The sequence below is a fragment of the Lates calcarifer genome, linkage group LG24, assembly GCF_001640805.2.
Source record: "Lates calcarifer isolate ASB-BC8 linkage group LG24, TLL_Latcal_v3, whole genome shotgun sequence".
NCBI lineage: Eukaryota > Metazoa > Chordata > Actinopteri > Centropomidae > Lates > Lates calcarifer.
This window is the reverse complement of record NC_066856.1, coordinates 3,843,456-3,861,857: the sequence shown is the minus strand read 5'-3', so window position 1 is coordinate 3,861,857 and position 18,402 is coordinate 3,843,456. Positions and strand designations below refer to the sequence as shown.

Sequence of the window (18,402 nt, the reverse complement as noted above, 5' to 3'; positions counted from 1 at the left end):
GAAAGCATGGTAGTGCCTAGAGCATATGATCTATTTCACACTATCATCCTTTCAGCAGCCATATGCTTAAATCTTTGTATAGGTTTATGAATAAAACTGTGTGTATGCATAAAGAAAATATCCATCAGATTTCTTTTTGTCATCATATATTAAGCTGTGTACGAGCTACAGTATAGCCATGTTCAAAGGAATTTGAATTAACAGAATTTGGTCAAATTAATTTCCTTGCAACCCCTATAGCATCAGTAGGGTATACATTAGCTCATAATGACACTGAATTTCACAAACTCCCTCTGCTGGACAATAAGGAAAACTATTTCAAACAGTCTGTTGAGCAAGGAGACTGAAAAATTTGTACTCAAACAGGTCATTACAGTTCAAATACCAACATTTTCACACATTCCAACTAAGCCCTAGTACACACATGGTTCTTTTTTTCATTATAATGAGATTATGTCTCTCAGATTATTTTGAATCTCCACTTTATCATATGACCCTCAGCTCCAGTTCTACAGGTGAAACATCCTCATGTGTTCAGCCTCTCTTGGATAACCATGACCTGAGTGACTGAGAATCTCCACAGACATCAAGAAAATTAAGAGCTTATAACTGATAACATGATTTCTCATAAGTTTCACGCTGATTCTGCCATTGTCACAATCTGTTCTCACTGGAAGAACAGTGTGTTGAATGTTGTTAACCATCCAGCACACTTCCTGATAAACCTTACCTTGTTGAACCCGTATAAAATGCTGCTAAGTGGCCAGTGGTTTCATTTGTTTAAAGTTATTGTACAAGGCCTGATACTTAAGGCTGTAATGATGTTAAAAAGCTGCACACAGCACCTTTACTGATTCAGTGAGTCATCTGTTCCATCCAATTAATTATACCGCCTCTCTCTCTGGCTCTCTTTTCCTTTCTCTTAAATGAGATTAAGGAATTAATTTATGTTTTTCACTAGGTGATCTTGAGTAGAGCATGTGTTCCACACTATTCAGGTGAAATGAAAAAAAAAAGTTCCCTTTCCACTGAGAGTGTGTGTGTCTGTTTCTCTGTCTCAGAAAATAGGCTTTGCTGGTGGTGATAATACTTTTCCATGTTAACCACTTGGACTTGGATTTGCTTTTTTTTAGGCCTCAGGGTCTGTGAGATGACAGGATGTGATTTCAGTCAGTGAGGTTAGCTGATTCTGTCTGACAGGATGTCAGTACTCTGCACATCAAAGGCACCTGAATGCACCTGAAGGCGAGCAGGCTGCCACTGTTCACAGCTGCTGAGGAAAGCACTTCTTCTAATCTTAAAAAGCAGAGAGTACATGGACTGTGATCGGGTACCACCTATTTTGCAAAATGTTCCCCTCATGTTACACAAGGTTGACTGCTGTTTTTTTCTTTAAGTTCCCTCAGAAATAACTCTTCTTTGCTATGTAAAAAGTGACCTTTTGTGACTCATATGTTATCAATCTATGCCAAGTTTATTATGACCTGATTTATTTTTGAATTATGGTGCTTTCAGCATCATTTTCCCCTTGCATACTTGCATAATATTTCCAGGACTGCTGTCATCCTTTTCACCTCTGCAGGATTTTTCTCTCTCTGGCTCTGTCTTTAAAGTCTCTAGGTTAGATATGTCCAGTACATTAATTATTAATATTGAGGGACTGAGCTGCAGTGCTGGAGGTTTTTTCTGCTCCATTACTGCTCTCCCACTGGGCCAGGAGCTTTACCTGTGAGTTGAGCTTCACTTCACCCCAGCTACCACAGAGTTACTGTAGCTATTTCACTAACCCCAGCCCCCAGTGTCAGGCTCTTATGTTAAGACTGGTCTAATTAACATAGGCTGTAGTATCATAGTAGTTATTGTATGTAAATTTATGTTTTCATGTTATTGCTTAGATGGTATCAGCAAAGTGGGACACTTCCCATATTAATAGAACATATAGAAATCACATGTTGCTGCAACCAGTACTAGTGGTATGATTCAGAGTGATCCAGCCTTAACAGAACCAGTTCTAGTGGGGCAGCAGAAAGAACAAATCTGTAGGGAGATGCTCTGCTCTGTTGCAGCACAAGAGAAAAGAGTTTCACCACAGGAATTCATAAAGTTTATCCATCATCCAAGAGCTTGCAGAAAAGAGAGTGAAATGGTGAATGTTATCATCTATCCATCCATTTTCTACCTCTTATCTCTGCCCAGGTTGTGGTGGCAACAGGCTAATCACGGTAGCCCAGACTTCATTTTCCCTATCTAGTATTTATTCCCAGGCAAGAGGAGATATGTAATCCCTCCAGCATGGTCTGGGTTTTTGGGCTATAAAGGGAGGGGTCCAGGAGGTATCCCTATCAGATGCTTATACCACCAACTTAAGGTGTTCAGGTGCATTGGTTCTACTCCTTCTGGATGTCTGTGTTCGTCACCCTATTTCTAAAGGCAGAGGCCCGATCAAAATTAAACTAATTCGTCCAACAAGGAAAGATCAAAGTTCAAATTCAAAGTTGTTTCAAATAGCCACACTCAAAGGTGGGGTGAAAAGCCTCCCATCACAGAGATTTTGATTCGTAGGTATAATAGGCTCGCTTTTGGACAGTCTTTCTTCAAAGGCAGTCATAGAACTGAACTAGTACCATGGTTCACACAGTCCATGTGTTGATCCCATATTCTATCCCACCCTCAATCATTACCCAGGCTTGGGGCAGCAAGTCACTCCCAACTTAATCAACGAATACCCTCATTTCAGACTTGTTCTAATTCACATATTAGATTCAGTGATAATGAAATAGAGCCAGTAGACTTTGTTCTTGTGGTATTTGTGGTATTGTCCTATCACTCTCCCACCCGAAAACATACAACATCCTTTATTTTTTATTGATGAGAACTTTGCCTTTTTGAAGCTTTGGGAGCATCCGTTCTGCATTTGTGTCAAGCAGTTATCTCTCTGGAGAAGCAGCATGGGTGTAGGGAGGGAAAGGTTATGGGAACATCACTTCACACACATATACTGTCCCTCTTCAGGGCTGCCTCGCCAAGCATTTTCCACATGAAATGTTAGATTGACAAGCTCTTGCTCTCTTTCACACTCTTATTTTCCCCTTTTTCTTTCTTCCTTTTGTGATTGTTCTACTTTTTTCACCTTTGTTTCTCTGTTCACTCTTCTCATCCTCTTTTTTGTTTCACTGGACTGCACTTCTGTAGCACTTTTCTAGTCTTATCAACCACTCAAAGCGCTTCACACTGCAGGTCACATTCACCCATTCACACACACATTCATACAGCACTTGTTCTATACACACAAAGTGCTTTCTAACTCATTCATGCACATTCATAACTTTCTAACTCATTCATGCACATTCACCAATGACACAATTAGGGTTCAGTATCTTGCCCAAGGATACTTCGGCATGAGAACTGGAGGAGCCAGGGATCAAACCACTGACCTTGTGATTGGTGGGCAACCGCTCTACCTCCTGAGCCACAGCTACCCTGTACCACCACTTTGATGCAATGTCATTTCATCTCCTAACTGTTTACTGCAGTGGCTGTAGCTGTGACTTTACCTTGTTCTCAGGTGCATCCATAATCTACTCCCCTCTGCCTCATACACACACATCCTCTCATTCTCTGGGATAGGCTGTGGCTGATTAGCTCTGATGACTCAACAGGCTGACCTGTCTAAGCCAGCCTCGACCTTTCAGAGCTTTGTATATGAGGAGCAAAAGGTCATTGCTGATCTAAAGAGGAGCTGTTTTTATCTCTGAAAAGGTCACACTAAGTCTGAGCTGACACGTCAGTACCATCATGAGATGAAATGACACAGCATAAAAAAGTCTTGAGTTAGGGTTATCTCTGGTGTTGAGGTTATATAGCTTAAATAGCTTAAATGTAACTGAGGAAATTACTGTAGAGACTTATGTATTTTGGCTAAACCATGAAGAGAATAGCGGTGGGAGGGTGAAATCTGTCTTTAGATTGGCTAACTAATAAAATCTAGCCAATCTATTGTAAAGACACTGAGTTCAATGTGAGTGCCAGAAAAGTCAGTCAAGAGCATTTAGCATTTACCCCAGAAGGGTTTTACCCAGGGCTATGCATCTTTCCAGTATCTGTTTGTATGTGTTGCTGCCAAAAAGAAAGGGACGGGGGTGCACTGTTGTTGCTTGGCTTTGTGTGTCTGCAGGGGTTGGGTGGTGGGTGGGGGCTCCCACGGCGCTCCTCAGAACTGGGTCAGAGGGATTAATTTCCTGGCCTGGCCGATTGGAGCTAATGGTAGATTAGCCTGGGAAGTTTCACTTCCAAAACGGCCCCTCCACCCAAAACCCCCAAAACCAGAACTGGAGAAACCGAGTGCTGCTTTTCACACTCTGGGAGCTTATGTGATGCCCAACACTGTGTGTGCATGTCCTTCCAGACTGACTCCATGTTCATAGCATACAATAGCAGTTAGAGGACATTGCATGCTATTGTCAGCAGAAATAGTCACAAGAACATCTAGATGTGACATTGGTAGCTTGACACAGGTGGGGCACAGCTTTCTTTTATCCAAACTATAGTCCACTTTTCAGATTTAAGCATCAATCTCATTTAACTGTTATTTTGGAGAAAGTCACTAAAAGGATAGGTACTGATTAAGTCCATCTCAATACAATACTGATTTGCACATATGTGCATTGAGAGAGTTATAGCTCACTGTGGTTGGTGCTAACTTCATGACCAATATAAAAACCCTACTTTCTCTCATGTGTGGCTGTAGTGTGGATTTGCTGCTTCTTTTCTTTCCTCTTGGGCTGTGATGGATATCTTTCTGTATCTGACAATCTAGAGTGAGAATGATTAATCATCGACAGATTTATCAGTAATGAAAACAATCATTAGTTGTAAATCTAATCCTTAAGAACAGACCATGTTCCTGTAACACTGGAGGAGGAGTTAATGATCTATTTTACATACCATTCACTGGCTCCTGCTTTCTCCTTCCAGTCAACTGTCCTGTATAAAGTCTCCCTTCACATTACCGTCCAACCTTTTCTCTCTGTTGTGTTTGGGTGTTGCTGGCACCAGTGGACCTTTTGATGTGCTGGAAGTGATTTTAATTAGGTTTTGTACAGCGTCTACAGACTTTCTCTCCTCCCCTCTCTATCTCTCCTGTGCCTTCTGTACTTTTATCAACGTTTCATCAGGCCTCCAGTAATACCAGTGAAGCCTTTGTAAAGCTCTCTGAGCTGTGCAGTCTTACACCACATACACCACATAGTCATGACTGCAGCATCTTGCATGCCTGCCAACATTAAAGCCCCTCCTTCTGGTTATTGTTTTATTACTCTTTATTTAATTTTGGAAATTAGTTTGAATGTCAACACTGATGTATAATTTTAGCAGAGTAGCATTAAAAATTAAAAAAGGAGTCTCTCTAATATTGCTAAAATTTTAGATGAGCATCTTCCCTGTCAGCCTTAGTTTGTGGACAATACTGTAAACAGTGTGTGTGTGTTTTTGCAAGAATTCTTTTGTCATAAAGTTCCCATGACTCAGAGGAGAAAGTTCAGAAAGTTTAGGAATTCTTGAGTCAGCTATTAAGGGAGTTGCCACATTTTGCAGTACTGCATTGTTTCTTCAGGGGATGTTTTCAAGCTCAAGAGGATATTATGTCTGTGAGTGTTGCTAAGGCTGACCACATAACTTCTCTCTCTCTCTTCCTCTCTTGTTCCTTACCTCCTCTTTTCTTCTTAATATTGGCTGTATAGAGGGAAACAGTACTGTCAAAACAATGTTATTCTACTGCAAAACAATAAAGCTTGTGTGGCTCATTCCCAAATCTCTCTCCTCTTTTTTCTAAGGTATTGGAAAGAACGTCATCTGCGACAGGACAGCCACGCCTCTGGATGCCTTCCGAATGATGTCAGCGGCCCAGTACTACCCCAAGTTGCTGAGCATTATGGGAAATGTGCTACGTTTCTTGCCGGCTTTTGTTCGAATGAAGGAGCTCTTAGAGGAAGGGTACATTGGGGAGCTTCTGGTCTGTGAGGCCCAGGTGAGATGGAAACTACCAATGCTTGTTCTTAAATTGGAGATTCTTGCCATTTATAATGATGACGACAGTGTGATACTTTCTCTTGAGATTAGGTTGCATTAGAGCAAGACCCATAGAGCTGGCAAGGAATCAGTATCTTGCTCAAAGGCACTTAAGCAGCATGGATCCTTTATGATGCCACCCATACTGTTGCATGTTTTTGTTCTAAGCTGTCCCAATCACATTTAAGTGAAAAAATACCTAATATGGCACCAATAAATCTCCTTTTTGCCCTAAAGGTCCACAGTGGTAGTCTCCTGGGGAAGAAATACAACTGGAGCTGTGATGACCTAATGGGAGGTGGTGGTCTGCACTCAGTGGGCAGTTACATCATCGACCTGCTTACGTTTCTGACGGGCCAGCGTGCAGCAAAAGTCCACGGCTTCCTAAAGACCTTCGTCAAACAGACAGATCACATCCGGGGCATCCGTCAGATCACCAGCGACGACTTCTGCACATTCCAGATGGTACTGGAGGGAGGCGCCTGCTGCACCGTCACACTCAACTTCAACGTCCCAGGAGAGTTTCGTCAGGAGGTAATCGTCGTAGGTACCGTCGGGCGGTTAACGGTCACAGGGACGGACCTGTACGGGCAGAAGAACAGCGGGGGTGGAGGAAGTGGTGGAGGCCCTGAACTACTGCTCAAAGACACCACGCCTCTTGAGAAGGCTTCTTTACCAGAAAAGGCCTTCAGTGACATTCCGTCTCCGTATCTCACCGGGACGATCCGCATGATCCAGGCCGTGCGGCTGGCCTTTCAGGACCAAGATGACCGGCGGACGTGGGATGGGAGGCCTCTGACAATGGCTGCCACCTTTGAGGATTGCCTTTATGCTCTTTGCGTGGTGGATACCATCAAGAAATCCAACCAGTGTGGGGAATGGCAGAACATTGTGGTGATGACAGAAGAACCAGAGGTCAGCCCAGCCTATTTAATCAGCGAGGCCATGCGGCGGAGCAGAATGTCACTCTACTGTTAGCATCTGGCCTATGTGCTAATCTCATCAGGATGGCTGAACGCCTGTGTTACTTTAAAAACTGGAGGTGGCGCTGGAAGGGCCTTGGTATTGTTGGAACTTTTTTCATTCAATTACCGGCTTTAGTTCTTAAATTCATCACTGGTTTATTTTAATACTGTCAAGTCTGTATTGCTACTATTACAGACAGAGAGGTTACACCACTATAATACAGAGAGTTATGGTTCCTGACACCCTAACTCCACAGTACAGGAAAAGCAATGTGATTAATAATCAAACCTTTATTTATGAGGAAGTCTCTCCTGTTTATTTCCCTTTGTCAGAGGACTTGAGCCCTTCCAGGGAGATGCATTTGTAAATCAAACTGATTCATGCAACAGAAAGACAAGATACAGTCCTACAGTGGAGGCAGACCTGGGAGTGAAACTAATGCTACTGTGTTCTGCTTGACCATAAGGGTATTGCGCCTCTCATCTCTACTCCTCCTCCACACGACAGGGTCTGGAAGTCAACACCTTACACTGTGGGTCCGAATAAGGACAGCCAAGGAAGAACGACAGTCCTCTCAGTTAAAACTGTGCCGCTCTATTGTTGCTATAATCTGAAGTACTTGCTAGTTTTACCAAGTGAATGTTTAAAAAAAAAAAAAATCAGTGTGCTTGATAGCTTCAGTCTGTGTCTGCTCTGTATGCTTCCTCTGTATGTGTGAAACAAGAGAGAAAAAAATCAATAGTTTGGCTGGTGGGTTTTCAGAGGGGGTTTACCTTCTGGTTTATGTATGCAATATATTCAGGCTGTAGTCTGCAGCAGAAATACTTTTATCTTCCAGCCTGGGTCAAGGGTTAAGATGCACTATGGTATGCCTTTATGCAGTTACAGTAGCCTGTGAATAAGTTTGCGAATCCTGTATGAGTGGCCAAAGTAGTGATACTTTTATTCTATGCTTTTTCTGTCATCATTAAGCATAGCCATGAAGTATACTGAATTCTGTGTGATGTGTTAGTACACATCTGTACTGAGCCTTAAGTGTGGGTAGTGATGCAGTATTGCACTAAGTTGCAAGTAAATACTAAGCTATATAGGGGTTTTATCCACATATTGCAATACAGTGCAATACAGCTAGAAGCTAATGTCATTTAGTGTGTGACATGCTTCATAAAGCCTCTCTAACATGCAGTAACGTGCAAGCTTGTCAGCATGCTTTGCATGCAAGTTCAGTTTGGACCCAAACTTACAGTAAGACTGGAAATTTGCAACCAATTAACAGCAGTAGATAGTGGAATAGAGGTGTTAAAGGATGTTAAAGGCTGGTGTTATTCTTAGTGTGAGAAAATCCCATGGAAAGACCAAAACCAAAAAAGTGTTCATCATCTGTTCCTCAGTACTGTCTGAGTTGCTTACTGATACCCATTGATGCCTACTGCAGATGTAAGTCTTTAAAGCTGCACCAATCAATATTTGTTCATCAACAATGGGTCAGATGACTGTGTGTAATATGAAAGTTATTGCTTGACAGACTCATTGAGTGTTATCCCCTCAGCTCAAAGTAGCTTTTTAGCATTTTTTGACTCATCATTTTCATTATACAGTCTGTAACTTTGCAGTCTCGCATTTAGTCATGGACTGATGCACACACTTGCAGGTCTAGGATAGTGTATGTAGGATATACTCAAACAATGTAGCACTATGGCACAGAGGAAAAAATATATCAGCTTTTTGGCTACATAGGCAGTACTTATGAGTATAGGATCAATTCACTGTTGGTTTTTGTCTTTTCAGAAAACAAACCATCAGAAAGTATTTGCAAATACAGTTTGACTTAAGGTTTGGTATCACTCAATACAGGTGAAAGAACAACACTGACCTACAAGCCAAAAGATTGATTTTTATGCATCTCTGTCCCCCAGTGTGGTTTCAAGTTCTTAAGCTGTGCTGAAATACTATCTATGTAACGACTACTGAAAAAGAACATATGAAAATATTATAAAACAATATGTGTTTGTCTAAAGAAATAAACAAGTACTGTATGTATTTTATTTGTAAAAACCAAGGAACTGAAACATGTTTCGGTTGAGTGTTAAGGTATTTATTCTTTGTTTTTGCTGTTGAAGTTTTGTGGACTGACCTGCAGTGTATTTGGGAGATTAACAGCAGACTGAGGCCTTGGAGCATTCAGCTTCTTAGTTTTCCATTTATGAAATATTTACCAAAATAGTCTTCTTTTAAACACACTGTTGTGAAAGAATGCTTTATGTTTGAGCTGAAGATCAGCGAAGTGTCATAAATCATCACAGTCATAATCTAACATAACCACACTGTCATCGAGTGCAAGCTCTGATATGAAAAGTCAATAGCTGTAACTGTTCATAGGTCGTAGTATCTAACAGTAATGTCTGACCCCTTTTATTGTTTAGTGTTTTGATTTGTTGTGACACTCCATGCTGCGGTCAGAGCATATTACAACCCATGCTGTGGTGTGATCAGCTACACACAACTTTGTAACACTCAGTGTAGTTAGATGTTTCAGGACAAAATAAGCAGCATTGCTAACCAGTCTGCCTGAAAAACACTGATAAGCTATCTCAAGTTATATTATTGCCCCTTGTGTACCAAGCGCCTTATCAAATCTGCATATAGACTTTCCCCCTTTGTCTGATAACAATTCTCAAAATATAAATGTCTGATTTAAAATGTTTACTGGAATTTACTGGTTTACTTCATTATTTTTCATTACTCTTTCTGTGGTCTGTCTTGATAAGCGGCTAAAGCGTTATGAGTGAGGAGGCATGAAATTATGTCATGATTTAAACTTGCAGCCTCAGTCAGAGGGGGCTGAGCAGTCACTGAGTATTCAGGTACTATATAAGAAAAAAAGGAGAAATGGTTCAAGGTCCAAATCATGGTTCCTACATTCAGTCATCGATGGGGTTTTTTCCTGCCCCATCAAACCTGTAAACACTCTCTGTTTTATGATTCTTTGCTGGTCTAACCTTGGATGTTTAGCTCTGTTGAGTCCAATTTGGAGGTGAATGATTTCCTTCTCCCATTAGTTAACTGATAGATACGACAGGTAATCTAAGGTGAGAGACGGCTTCATTAGTCAGGCAATAAATGGCTTCTATGTACTTTAAAAGCAATCAAACACAGATGTAGGTTTTCTTAAGTAGCTTGAATAGTATTGTATTGCTTTATAGCAAGTGAATTGGGCTGCATGGAAATCCCAGACAAGGAAATACAGTCTGTGGCTTGTATCCCGCCCTTCAAACTTTTAGAATTGTTTAGTCCAATGGTCCTCTGACACAAAAACAAACTGGTTAATCTTTTTTTCCAGTAGCATCACCACTAGGATGCATCCCATGCAATAGTTATTGGAAACACTTTATTTGCAGGTTATCACTTAGCAATAATTTATTTACATAGCTCTTTCCTGTCCTGGAAATAACTATGTAATTTGGTGCTAATTACAGTTAAAATACAAACTTCTAAAGTTTTATTGTAGTTAGTTCAACTGGCTGCGTTGTGTTTACCATTGAAAATATCATTGGAAATGTACTGATCACTTTCCCTGTAGCATCAAATTACATGTTTCTTTCCAGGAATCTTCAGAGACAGTTGGAGATTATTGGATGTTGATGGACTGGTACAATATAGTGTTTCCTGTTTTTAGCTAAATAGTGATGCAGCCATGATACAAGTCTCTATTCTGCACACTTGTGGCAGCAGTGCTGTTACCATGCTCTCTGCAAGCAATTAGCTGGAAAATGCTGCAGAGGAGTGCTTGACTGTCCACCCTTATTTTTCACTAAACTGTAGATATTCATTCACCTCCAACACAAAGTGTTTAGGGAAATTAAACTCAGCTTTAATGACATTAGGTCCATCTTTTCAGATATTTTACCTGCTCCTAGTTCTTTCCCTTTGTCTCCCACTTCATCATCATACATACACTTAAATCTGTCATTACCCTGTCAAATCTGTCAAATGTTCTTGAGTTCTTTCGGGTTCTTGAAACACGGATTTACTGTCAGTTTGTGCTAACTGGAGGTTTACCCATGTCCACACAAATTCATCCTCCTCCATGGAGACTCAATTAAACAGCTCTGCAGACACATCCTCAACCAATTGCAGATGCTCTGTGGTAAATGCATCATTAGCATCTGCTTCAAATTAAGAATATCACAAGACCAGAAGGCTTTTCATTTCATCCGGAAACAGAGAAGTGCAGGAATTTAATGAACCTTTTCTAGATGTCATTATGATGTTGACCATCAGAGTGATGCAGGGAGAAGTATTCTCACATCACATACTTAATACTTTTAACCATTTGCTGCTTACTAATGAACCATCTACACAGATTCACACTTGTGTCTGCATGTACACTTGCAGTTGGCAGCACTATGAAAACAGATGAGGTAATATCTGGGTTCTGAAGCACTGAATATTTAATGAGAGTAATTTTAATGAGCTGATACAGTACAGTATGAGGGTCTGATGCATTTTAAATAGTCAGCAGCATCAAATAGTTTTCGTTGAATATCTCTTGACTGATTTCTCATGTTTTCTTTTCAATGTTGAATCACTGAATATTTTATGTTTACTGAAAGTTGTTACATGTCATAGCTGATGTTCAGACATCACAATGATGTTGAAATGATGTGTGATGCTGCATCACCATTGAAGTACAGGACTGCAAAAGAGGACTTGTGTTTCCCACAACGCAGATGCTGTTCTTTATGTCTTGATTTATGTTGCCAGGAACTGTTTTGTTTACCGTTTAGCTCGCTGCTTGTGGCCTGTTAAGGATGAGCCGACTCTGTGCTTCAGAAAAAGTTCAAACTTTGCACTTTGACTGCCTCCTTTGCTGACAGTCATGACGATGAATTGCTTATTCTTGCTTTGCCAGCATTCACAAACTGTTCAGGAAAGGCCTTCACTCGCTGAGGGAGAGGAGGGTGGAGGTGTTGGTGGGGTCGGGTGAAAATTGTTCATTTTGGAGACGAACAACCTCAAAGAGGCGCTTCTTCTGCCCTCGGAGACCGTTACTTAGCAACCGGAAGCCACGTTGCCAAAACTAGGTCCTGTCTTAGTTTTTTTTTTTTTTTTTTTTTTTTTTCCTCTTTTTGTTCACGCGGTAACACACTGCCCTCACTCCTCCATCTGTCTACACACCACTTTCTTTCACACATTCTCCCTCCACTTTCTCTGACTGGTAAAAGCAACACCTCCCGATGGGGGGGGGGGTACAGTCAAGGCAACAGTTTTTGATTTGCTTTTCACTGATCTGTTGTTTCACGTTTTTCACAGGGTGACTCTCAATTTCAGTTTCTCCTCTTCCTCCCTCTCTCTTTCTCTCTATCGTGAGTCAGGTTGAAGCCTGGGGGACAAGCTCACTGGTGCTTCTGCAGACCCCCTCCCCTCCAAAAAAAAAACATTTCCTCTTCTCTTCACATCTTATGGAGACAGGACAGGAGTAACCAAGACAACTCCCTTTAATAAAATAACTGACAGATACAGATTCTCCACACCTTTCCTCAGCTGGTTTATGAATGCTGACTCTTGATCTGTCTTGCTGTGCCCTCTACTTGTTTAAAGAAAAATATCCATCTTGATGCTGTATTGTGATTATATCCAATATTTATTGTTATGTATGTATATTGTGGACGCATGGACCTCTGTACATACTGTAATTTGAGCTCTCAAATGCATATTTATGGGTCTTAATCTAGAGAATGTACTTACTGTAGGAATAATTTATATTTTCTATCCGTTTAGGATGATATGCCATTTTTAGGAGGTCAGTGGGTGTCTCAGAAATAAAAGCCCCCCCCCCGGGTTTTCTGCGTGCTGTAAAGTGTGATGGTGCACTTCTGTTAAATGACCCCCCCTCCTCCCAATCTTTCTTTTTGAATTGACTGTGTGACTCCTGTCCTAGAGGTTTCCTGTCTCATCTCCCTGCACCGGTGCTCAGCACTGACTGAATGTGTGTGGATGAGGGTATGTATGTGAACATGGGGAAAAAAGTGTGACTTTGTGTGTCTGCAACATGGTTTACTCTTCAGCACTTGTCTAATGCTGCAGTTTCTATGGAATTAAAAAAAATGTGTACATCAATAATGACTCTAATTTTGTTTTTGTTTTTTTTAATGTAATATCTTTTGGAGACAGAATTGGAATCATAATTGAAGCAATTTAAGTCAATAATCAGAATCAGAATCCTGTATTTATTTTTTCTTTTATAATATCTAGGTGTGAACGTAATTTTGGATATGTTCAAGTGTGTAAGGTAAAAAAAAAAAAAAAAAAAGATGTAAATTTGCTATTGCTTAAATTCAGTTCAATATTTTTTGGTGGCAACAGTTCATCTCCTCCATAGCTGCAGGGTGTAGTGAGAGTGTCTGCTGCCCCCTGCTGGCTGCTGCAGATGATGCACATTATAGTCTACCACTCCACTGTATATTGTTACCCTAATTGAGTTCATTGTCTCCCAATTCCTCTTCTGTTTTTAGACCACAGCAACTTGGCTTAATTTGTTTCATTACCCAGAACTGCAATGCTTTTGGAATCTGTGTATAAACATCTTCTCACAATGACCCAGTCTGTTTAAATCAGCTTTTGTCTCATGCTGAGAGTAAATGAACTGTTTTGTGTCCCAGGGGTGAGAGGGTCTCTGAGAGCCGACAGTGAATCATAACATTAGCTTAATCAGATGTTCTTGAGTTCTTTCAAGTGCTGGAAACTTTGCTGCATTTACTGTCAGTTTGTGCTAACTGGAGTTTTACCCATGACCACACAAACTAATCCTCCTCCATGGAGACTCAATTAAATGGGTCTACAGACACATCCTCAACCAGCTGCCCATGCTGTGTGGTAAATGCATCATCAGCACCTGCTTCAAATAAAGAACATCACAGGATCAGAGGGTTTCCTCATTTCAGCTGGTGCAGGTGCAGGTGCAGGGCAAAATGAGCAGCAGGAACTGAATTTACCCAGTGGTCTCATTGTGATGCAGATGATGCTAATGACACAGGCAGAAATATTCTCACGTCACACACTTAATACTTTTAACCGTCTGCTGCTAACTAGTCAACCATTGTTACAAACCCTGGCTCGCTGGAAGGAAAAGGGAAGCAACGTAAGACCAGAGGATATCAGTAAGAGGAAGTTATTTATTAGAGAGTTTGCCAAAAAGTTGGGGGAACGGCAGCACCCCTATACCTAGCGTGGCCAAAGTTCAGCGGCTAAACTGGCTAAACTTTGAGCCACGCTACGTATTGATTGTTGTTTAGTCGCTAAACAACCGTTTTTAGCAAGTGACAACCTCAACATTCCCAGAGGGCCCTGGCTCAGTCCCCAGGTAGTTCTTAACACAATGTCATGCCTTATTTACTACAAAACTCGAGTTGATATAACATCAGCGTTCAAGCGACAACAATGGGCCTCCAGCGAGCTGACCACAGCCGCAATGACGGACAGGCTGCCGGAGCTTTTATTAATTTCATTAAATAAATTTTAGTCCACAATTGCTTCACCAGGATTGGTGGCGCTGAACCGGAATCCACCAATCAGGAAACACATGGCATGGCAGAAGAGGGCAGTCATAGCCATACCTCCCCCACTGGAGCCAATCATGAGCGGGGGACCGCACATCTAAATTTACATACAGAGCTACGACAGAGAGGTCACATATAAACACGGGATGAATGAGCTGTGCCCGCATCCACCGCCTTCACTGATTTACGCTGATCTCTGCGTGTATTTGCAGTGGACAGGACTCTGAAACAGATGAGGTAATGTCTTGGTTCTGAAGCACTGAATATTTAATGAGAGGAATGTTAATGAGCTGATACAGTACAGTATAATCACCATTAGAGTGCAGTACTGACCAAGTGAAGCTCGTTCACTCATGTTTAACATAACACAAAATCTGCTCTTCAGAGACTCCATGGTTTTATTGCTAAGAACTGTTCTGGCCTGTTAAAGATGGACCAACATTACATGGTGTGATGTTTAATAACATGTTCTAATGAATCAAATAAAGAGCTGAAGTGAATAGATGCATTTTGGGATAAGAACATCTTTTCAGGAGGCAGCTACGTGGCACAGTACCAAAGATAAGATAGATGACAATTTAACACTTGAGCTCAAATAACCTAATGAAAAAAACACATGCATTAAGCTAAGTGACAGTTTGAAGACATATTTTATCTATATCTATATATATTTTATATATATTTATCTATATGTACTGTGATTTTCCATTTGTTTGATTATAATATTGCTAATAATAATTTTATCTACAGTATATAACACCTTTCAGAATAACTGTTGCACAGTGCAAATATAAGAAAGCAAGAATACTAGCAAAATCAAATACAAGGAATAAAATAACATGCCAGCTTAAATAAAACAACAAATAAAACAACACAGAAAAAGTAATGATAGAAAAACAGATAAAAGTAAGACATCAGAGGAACAGATAAGTTACAGATGAAATAATTATTGGAATAATTAATTGTAACAATAACTGCAAAAGCCATTCAGTAAACTATATGTCATTATGGTGTATTTAAACAGCAGTAATGTAACCTGCATTAATGATACTAAACCTTAATATGCCTAGCAGTGCAGAGTCTATATCAATGAAGATCTACACAGTGTGCTGAATCTGCATCTTAACTGTGAATGGATAAAAGCATCATATCATATAAAACTGATAAATCTGTGAGAATTGCCATATGAGAGAATCCACTAATCAGGAAACACATGGCATGGAGAAGTTGTTTGATGCATGGATGGCAGTTTTTATTGCATTATAGGGCAATAATCATCAGGAAAGTTTAAATGCTGTTCAGTCATCTACAACTTTGAGGCTTGTGTGTTTTAAACTGATGATAACAGTTACAGAGCAACGTTACTGTTCATTTGGAGATGTGTTTGTTTCCATTTGTGAGTATTATTCACTCACCTTTCAGCTCTGTTTTTGCTCACTACCAACTGTAACAGGACAGGAGTAACCAAGACAACTCCCTTTAATAAAATAACTGACAGATACAGATTCTCCACACCTTTCCTCAGCTGGTTTATGAATGCTGACTCTTGATCTGTCTTGCTGTGCCCTCTACTTGTTTAAAGAAAAATATCCATCTTGATGCTGTATTGTGATTATATCCAATATTTATTGTTATGTATGTATATTGTGGACGCATGGACCTCTGTACATACTGTAATTTGAGCTCTCAAATGCATATTTATGGGTCTTAATCTAGAGAATGTACTTACTGTAGGAATAATTTATATTTTCTATCCGTTTAGGATGATATGCCATTTTTAGGAGGTCAGTGGGTGTCTCAGAAATAAAAGCCCCCCCCCCCGGGTTTTCTGCGTGCTGTAAAGTGTGATGGTGCACTTCTGTTAAATGACCCCCCCTCCTCCCAATCTTTCTTTTTGAATTGACTGTGTGACTCCTGTCCTAGAGGTTTCCTGTCTCATCTCCCTGCACCGGTGCTCAGCACTGACTGAATGTGTGTGGATGAGGGTATGTATGTGAACATGGGGAAAAAAGTGTGACTTTGTGTGTCTGCAACATGGTTTACTCTTCAGCACTTGTCTAATGCTGCAGTTTCTATGGAATTAAAAAAAATGTGTACATCAATAATGACTCTAATTTTGTTTTTGTTTTTTTTAATGTAATATCTTTTGGAGACAGAATTGGAATCATAATTGAAGCAATTTAAGTCAATAATCAGAATCAGAATCCTGTATTTATTTTTTCTTTTATAATATCTAGGTGTGAACGTAATTTTGGATATGTTCAAGTGTGTAAGGTAAAAAAAAAAAAAAAAAAAGATGTAAATTTGCTATTGCTTAAATTCAGTTCAATATTTTTTGGTGGCAACAGTTCATCTCCTCCATAGCTGCAGGGTGTAGTGAGAGTGTCTGCTGCCCCCTGCTGGCTGCTGCAGATGATGCACATTATAGTCTACCACTCCACTGTATATTGTTACCCTAATTGAGTTCATTGTCTCCCAATTCCTCTTCTGTTTTTAGACCACAGCAACTTGGCTTAATTTGTTTCATTACCCAGAACTGCAATGCTTTTGGAATCTGTGTATAAACATCTTCTCACAATGACCCAGTCTGTTTAAATCAGCTTTTGTCTCATGCTGAGAGTAAATGAACTGTTTTGTGTCCCAGGGGTGAGAGGGTCTCTGAGAGCCGACAGTGAATCATAACATTAGCTTAATCAGATGTTCTTGAGTTCTTTCAAGTGCTGGAAACTTTGCTGCATTTACTGTCAGTTTGTGCTAACTGGAGTTTTACCCATGACCACACAAACTAATCCTCCTCCATGGAGACTCAATTAAATGGGTCTACAGACACATCCTCAACCAGCTGCCCATGCTGTGTGGTAAATGCATCATCAGCACCTGCTTCAAATAAAGAACATCACAGGATCAGAGGGTTTCCTCATTTCAGCTGGTGCAGGTGCAGGTGCAGGGCAAAATGAGCAGCAGGAACTGAATTTACCCAGTGGTCTCATTGTGATGCAGATGATGCTAATGACACAGGCAGAAATATTCTCACGTCACACACTTAATACTTTTAACCGTCTGCTGCTAACTAGTCAACCATTGTTACAAACCCTGGCTCGCTGGAAGGAAAAGGGAAGCAACGTAAGACCAGAGGATATCAGTAAGAGGAAGTTATTTATTAGAGAGTTTGCCAAAAAGTTGGGGGAACGGCAGCACCCCTATACCTAGCGTGGCCAAAGTTCAGCGGCTAAACTGGCTAAATTTTAGCCACGGTACGTATTGATTGTTGTTTAGCCGCTAAACAACCGTTTTTAGCAAGTGACAACCTCAACATTCCCAGAGGGCCCTGGCTCAGTCCCCAGGTAGTTCTTAACACAATGTCATGCCTTATTTACTACAAAACTCGAGTTGATACAACATCAGCGTTCAAGCGACGACAATGGGCCTCCAGCGAGCTGACCACAGCCGCAATGACGGACAGGCTGCCGGAGCTTATATTAATTTCATTAAATAAATTTTAGTCCACAATTGCTTCACCAGGATTGGTGGCGCTGAACCGGAATCCACCAATCAGGAAACACATGGCATGGCGAAGAGGGCAGTCATAGCCATACCTCCCCCACTGGAGCCAATCATGAGCGGGGGACCTCACATCTAAATTTACATACAGAGCTACGACAGAGAGGTCACATATAAACACGGGATGAATGAGCTGTGCCCGCATCCACCGCCTTCACTGATTTATGCTGATCTCTGCGTGTATTTGCAGTGGACAGGACTCTGAAACAGATGAGGTAATGTCTTGCTTCTGAAGCACTGAATATTTAAT

At 40.7% G+C, this 18,402-nt stretch overlaps 1 protein-coding gene across 1 annotated transcript in view; it reads left to right on the top strand.

The window, feature by feature from the left end:
- The window catches only part of gfod1 (glucose-fructose oxidoreductase domain containing 1), a 32,062-nt gene extending 18,907 nt beyond the window's left edge, over positions 1–13,155 (top strand). The window contains exons 2-3 of the mRNA XM_018673638.1: positions 5,832–6,025; positions 6,304–13,155. Coding sequence (XP_018529154.1) covers positions 5,832–6,025; positions 6,304–7,044 — 935 coding nt within the window. The 3' untranslated portion in view covers positions 7,045–13,155. The remainder of the gene's footprint in view (positions 1–5,831; positions 6,026–6,303) is intronic.
- Positions 13,156–18,402: the final 5,247 nt, after the last annotated feature.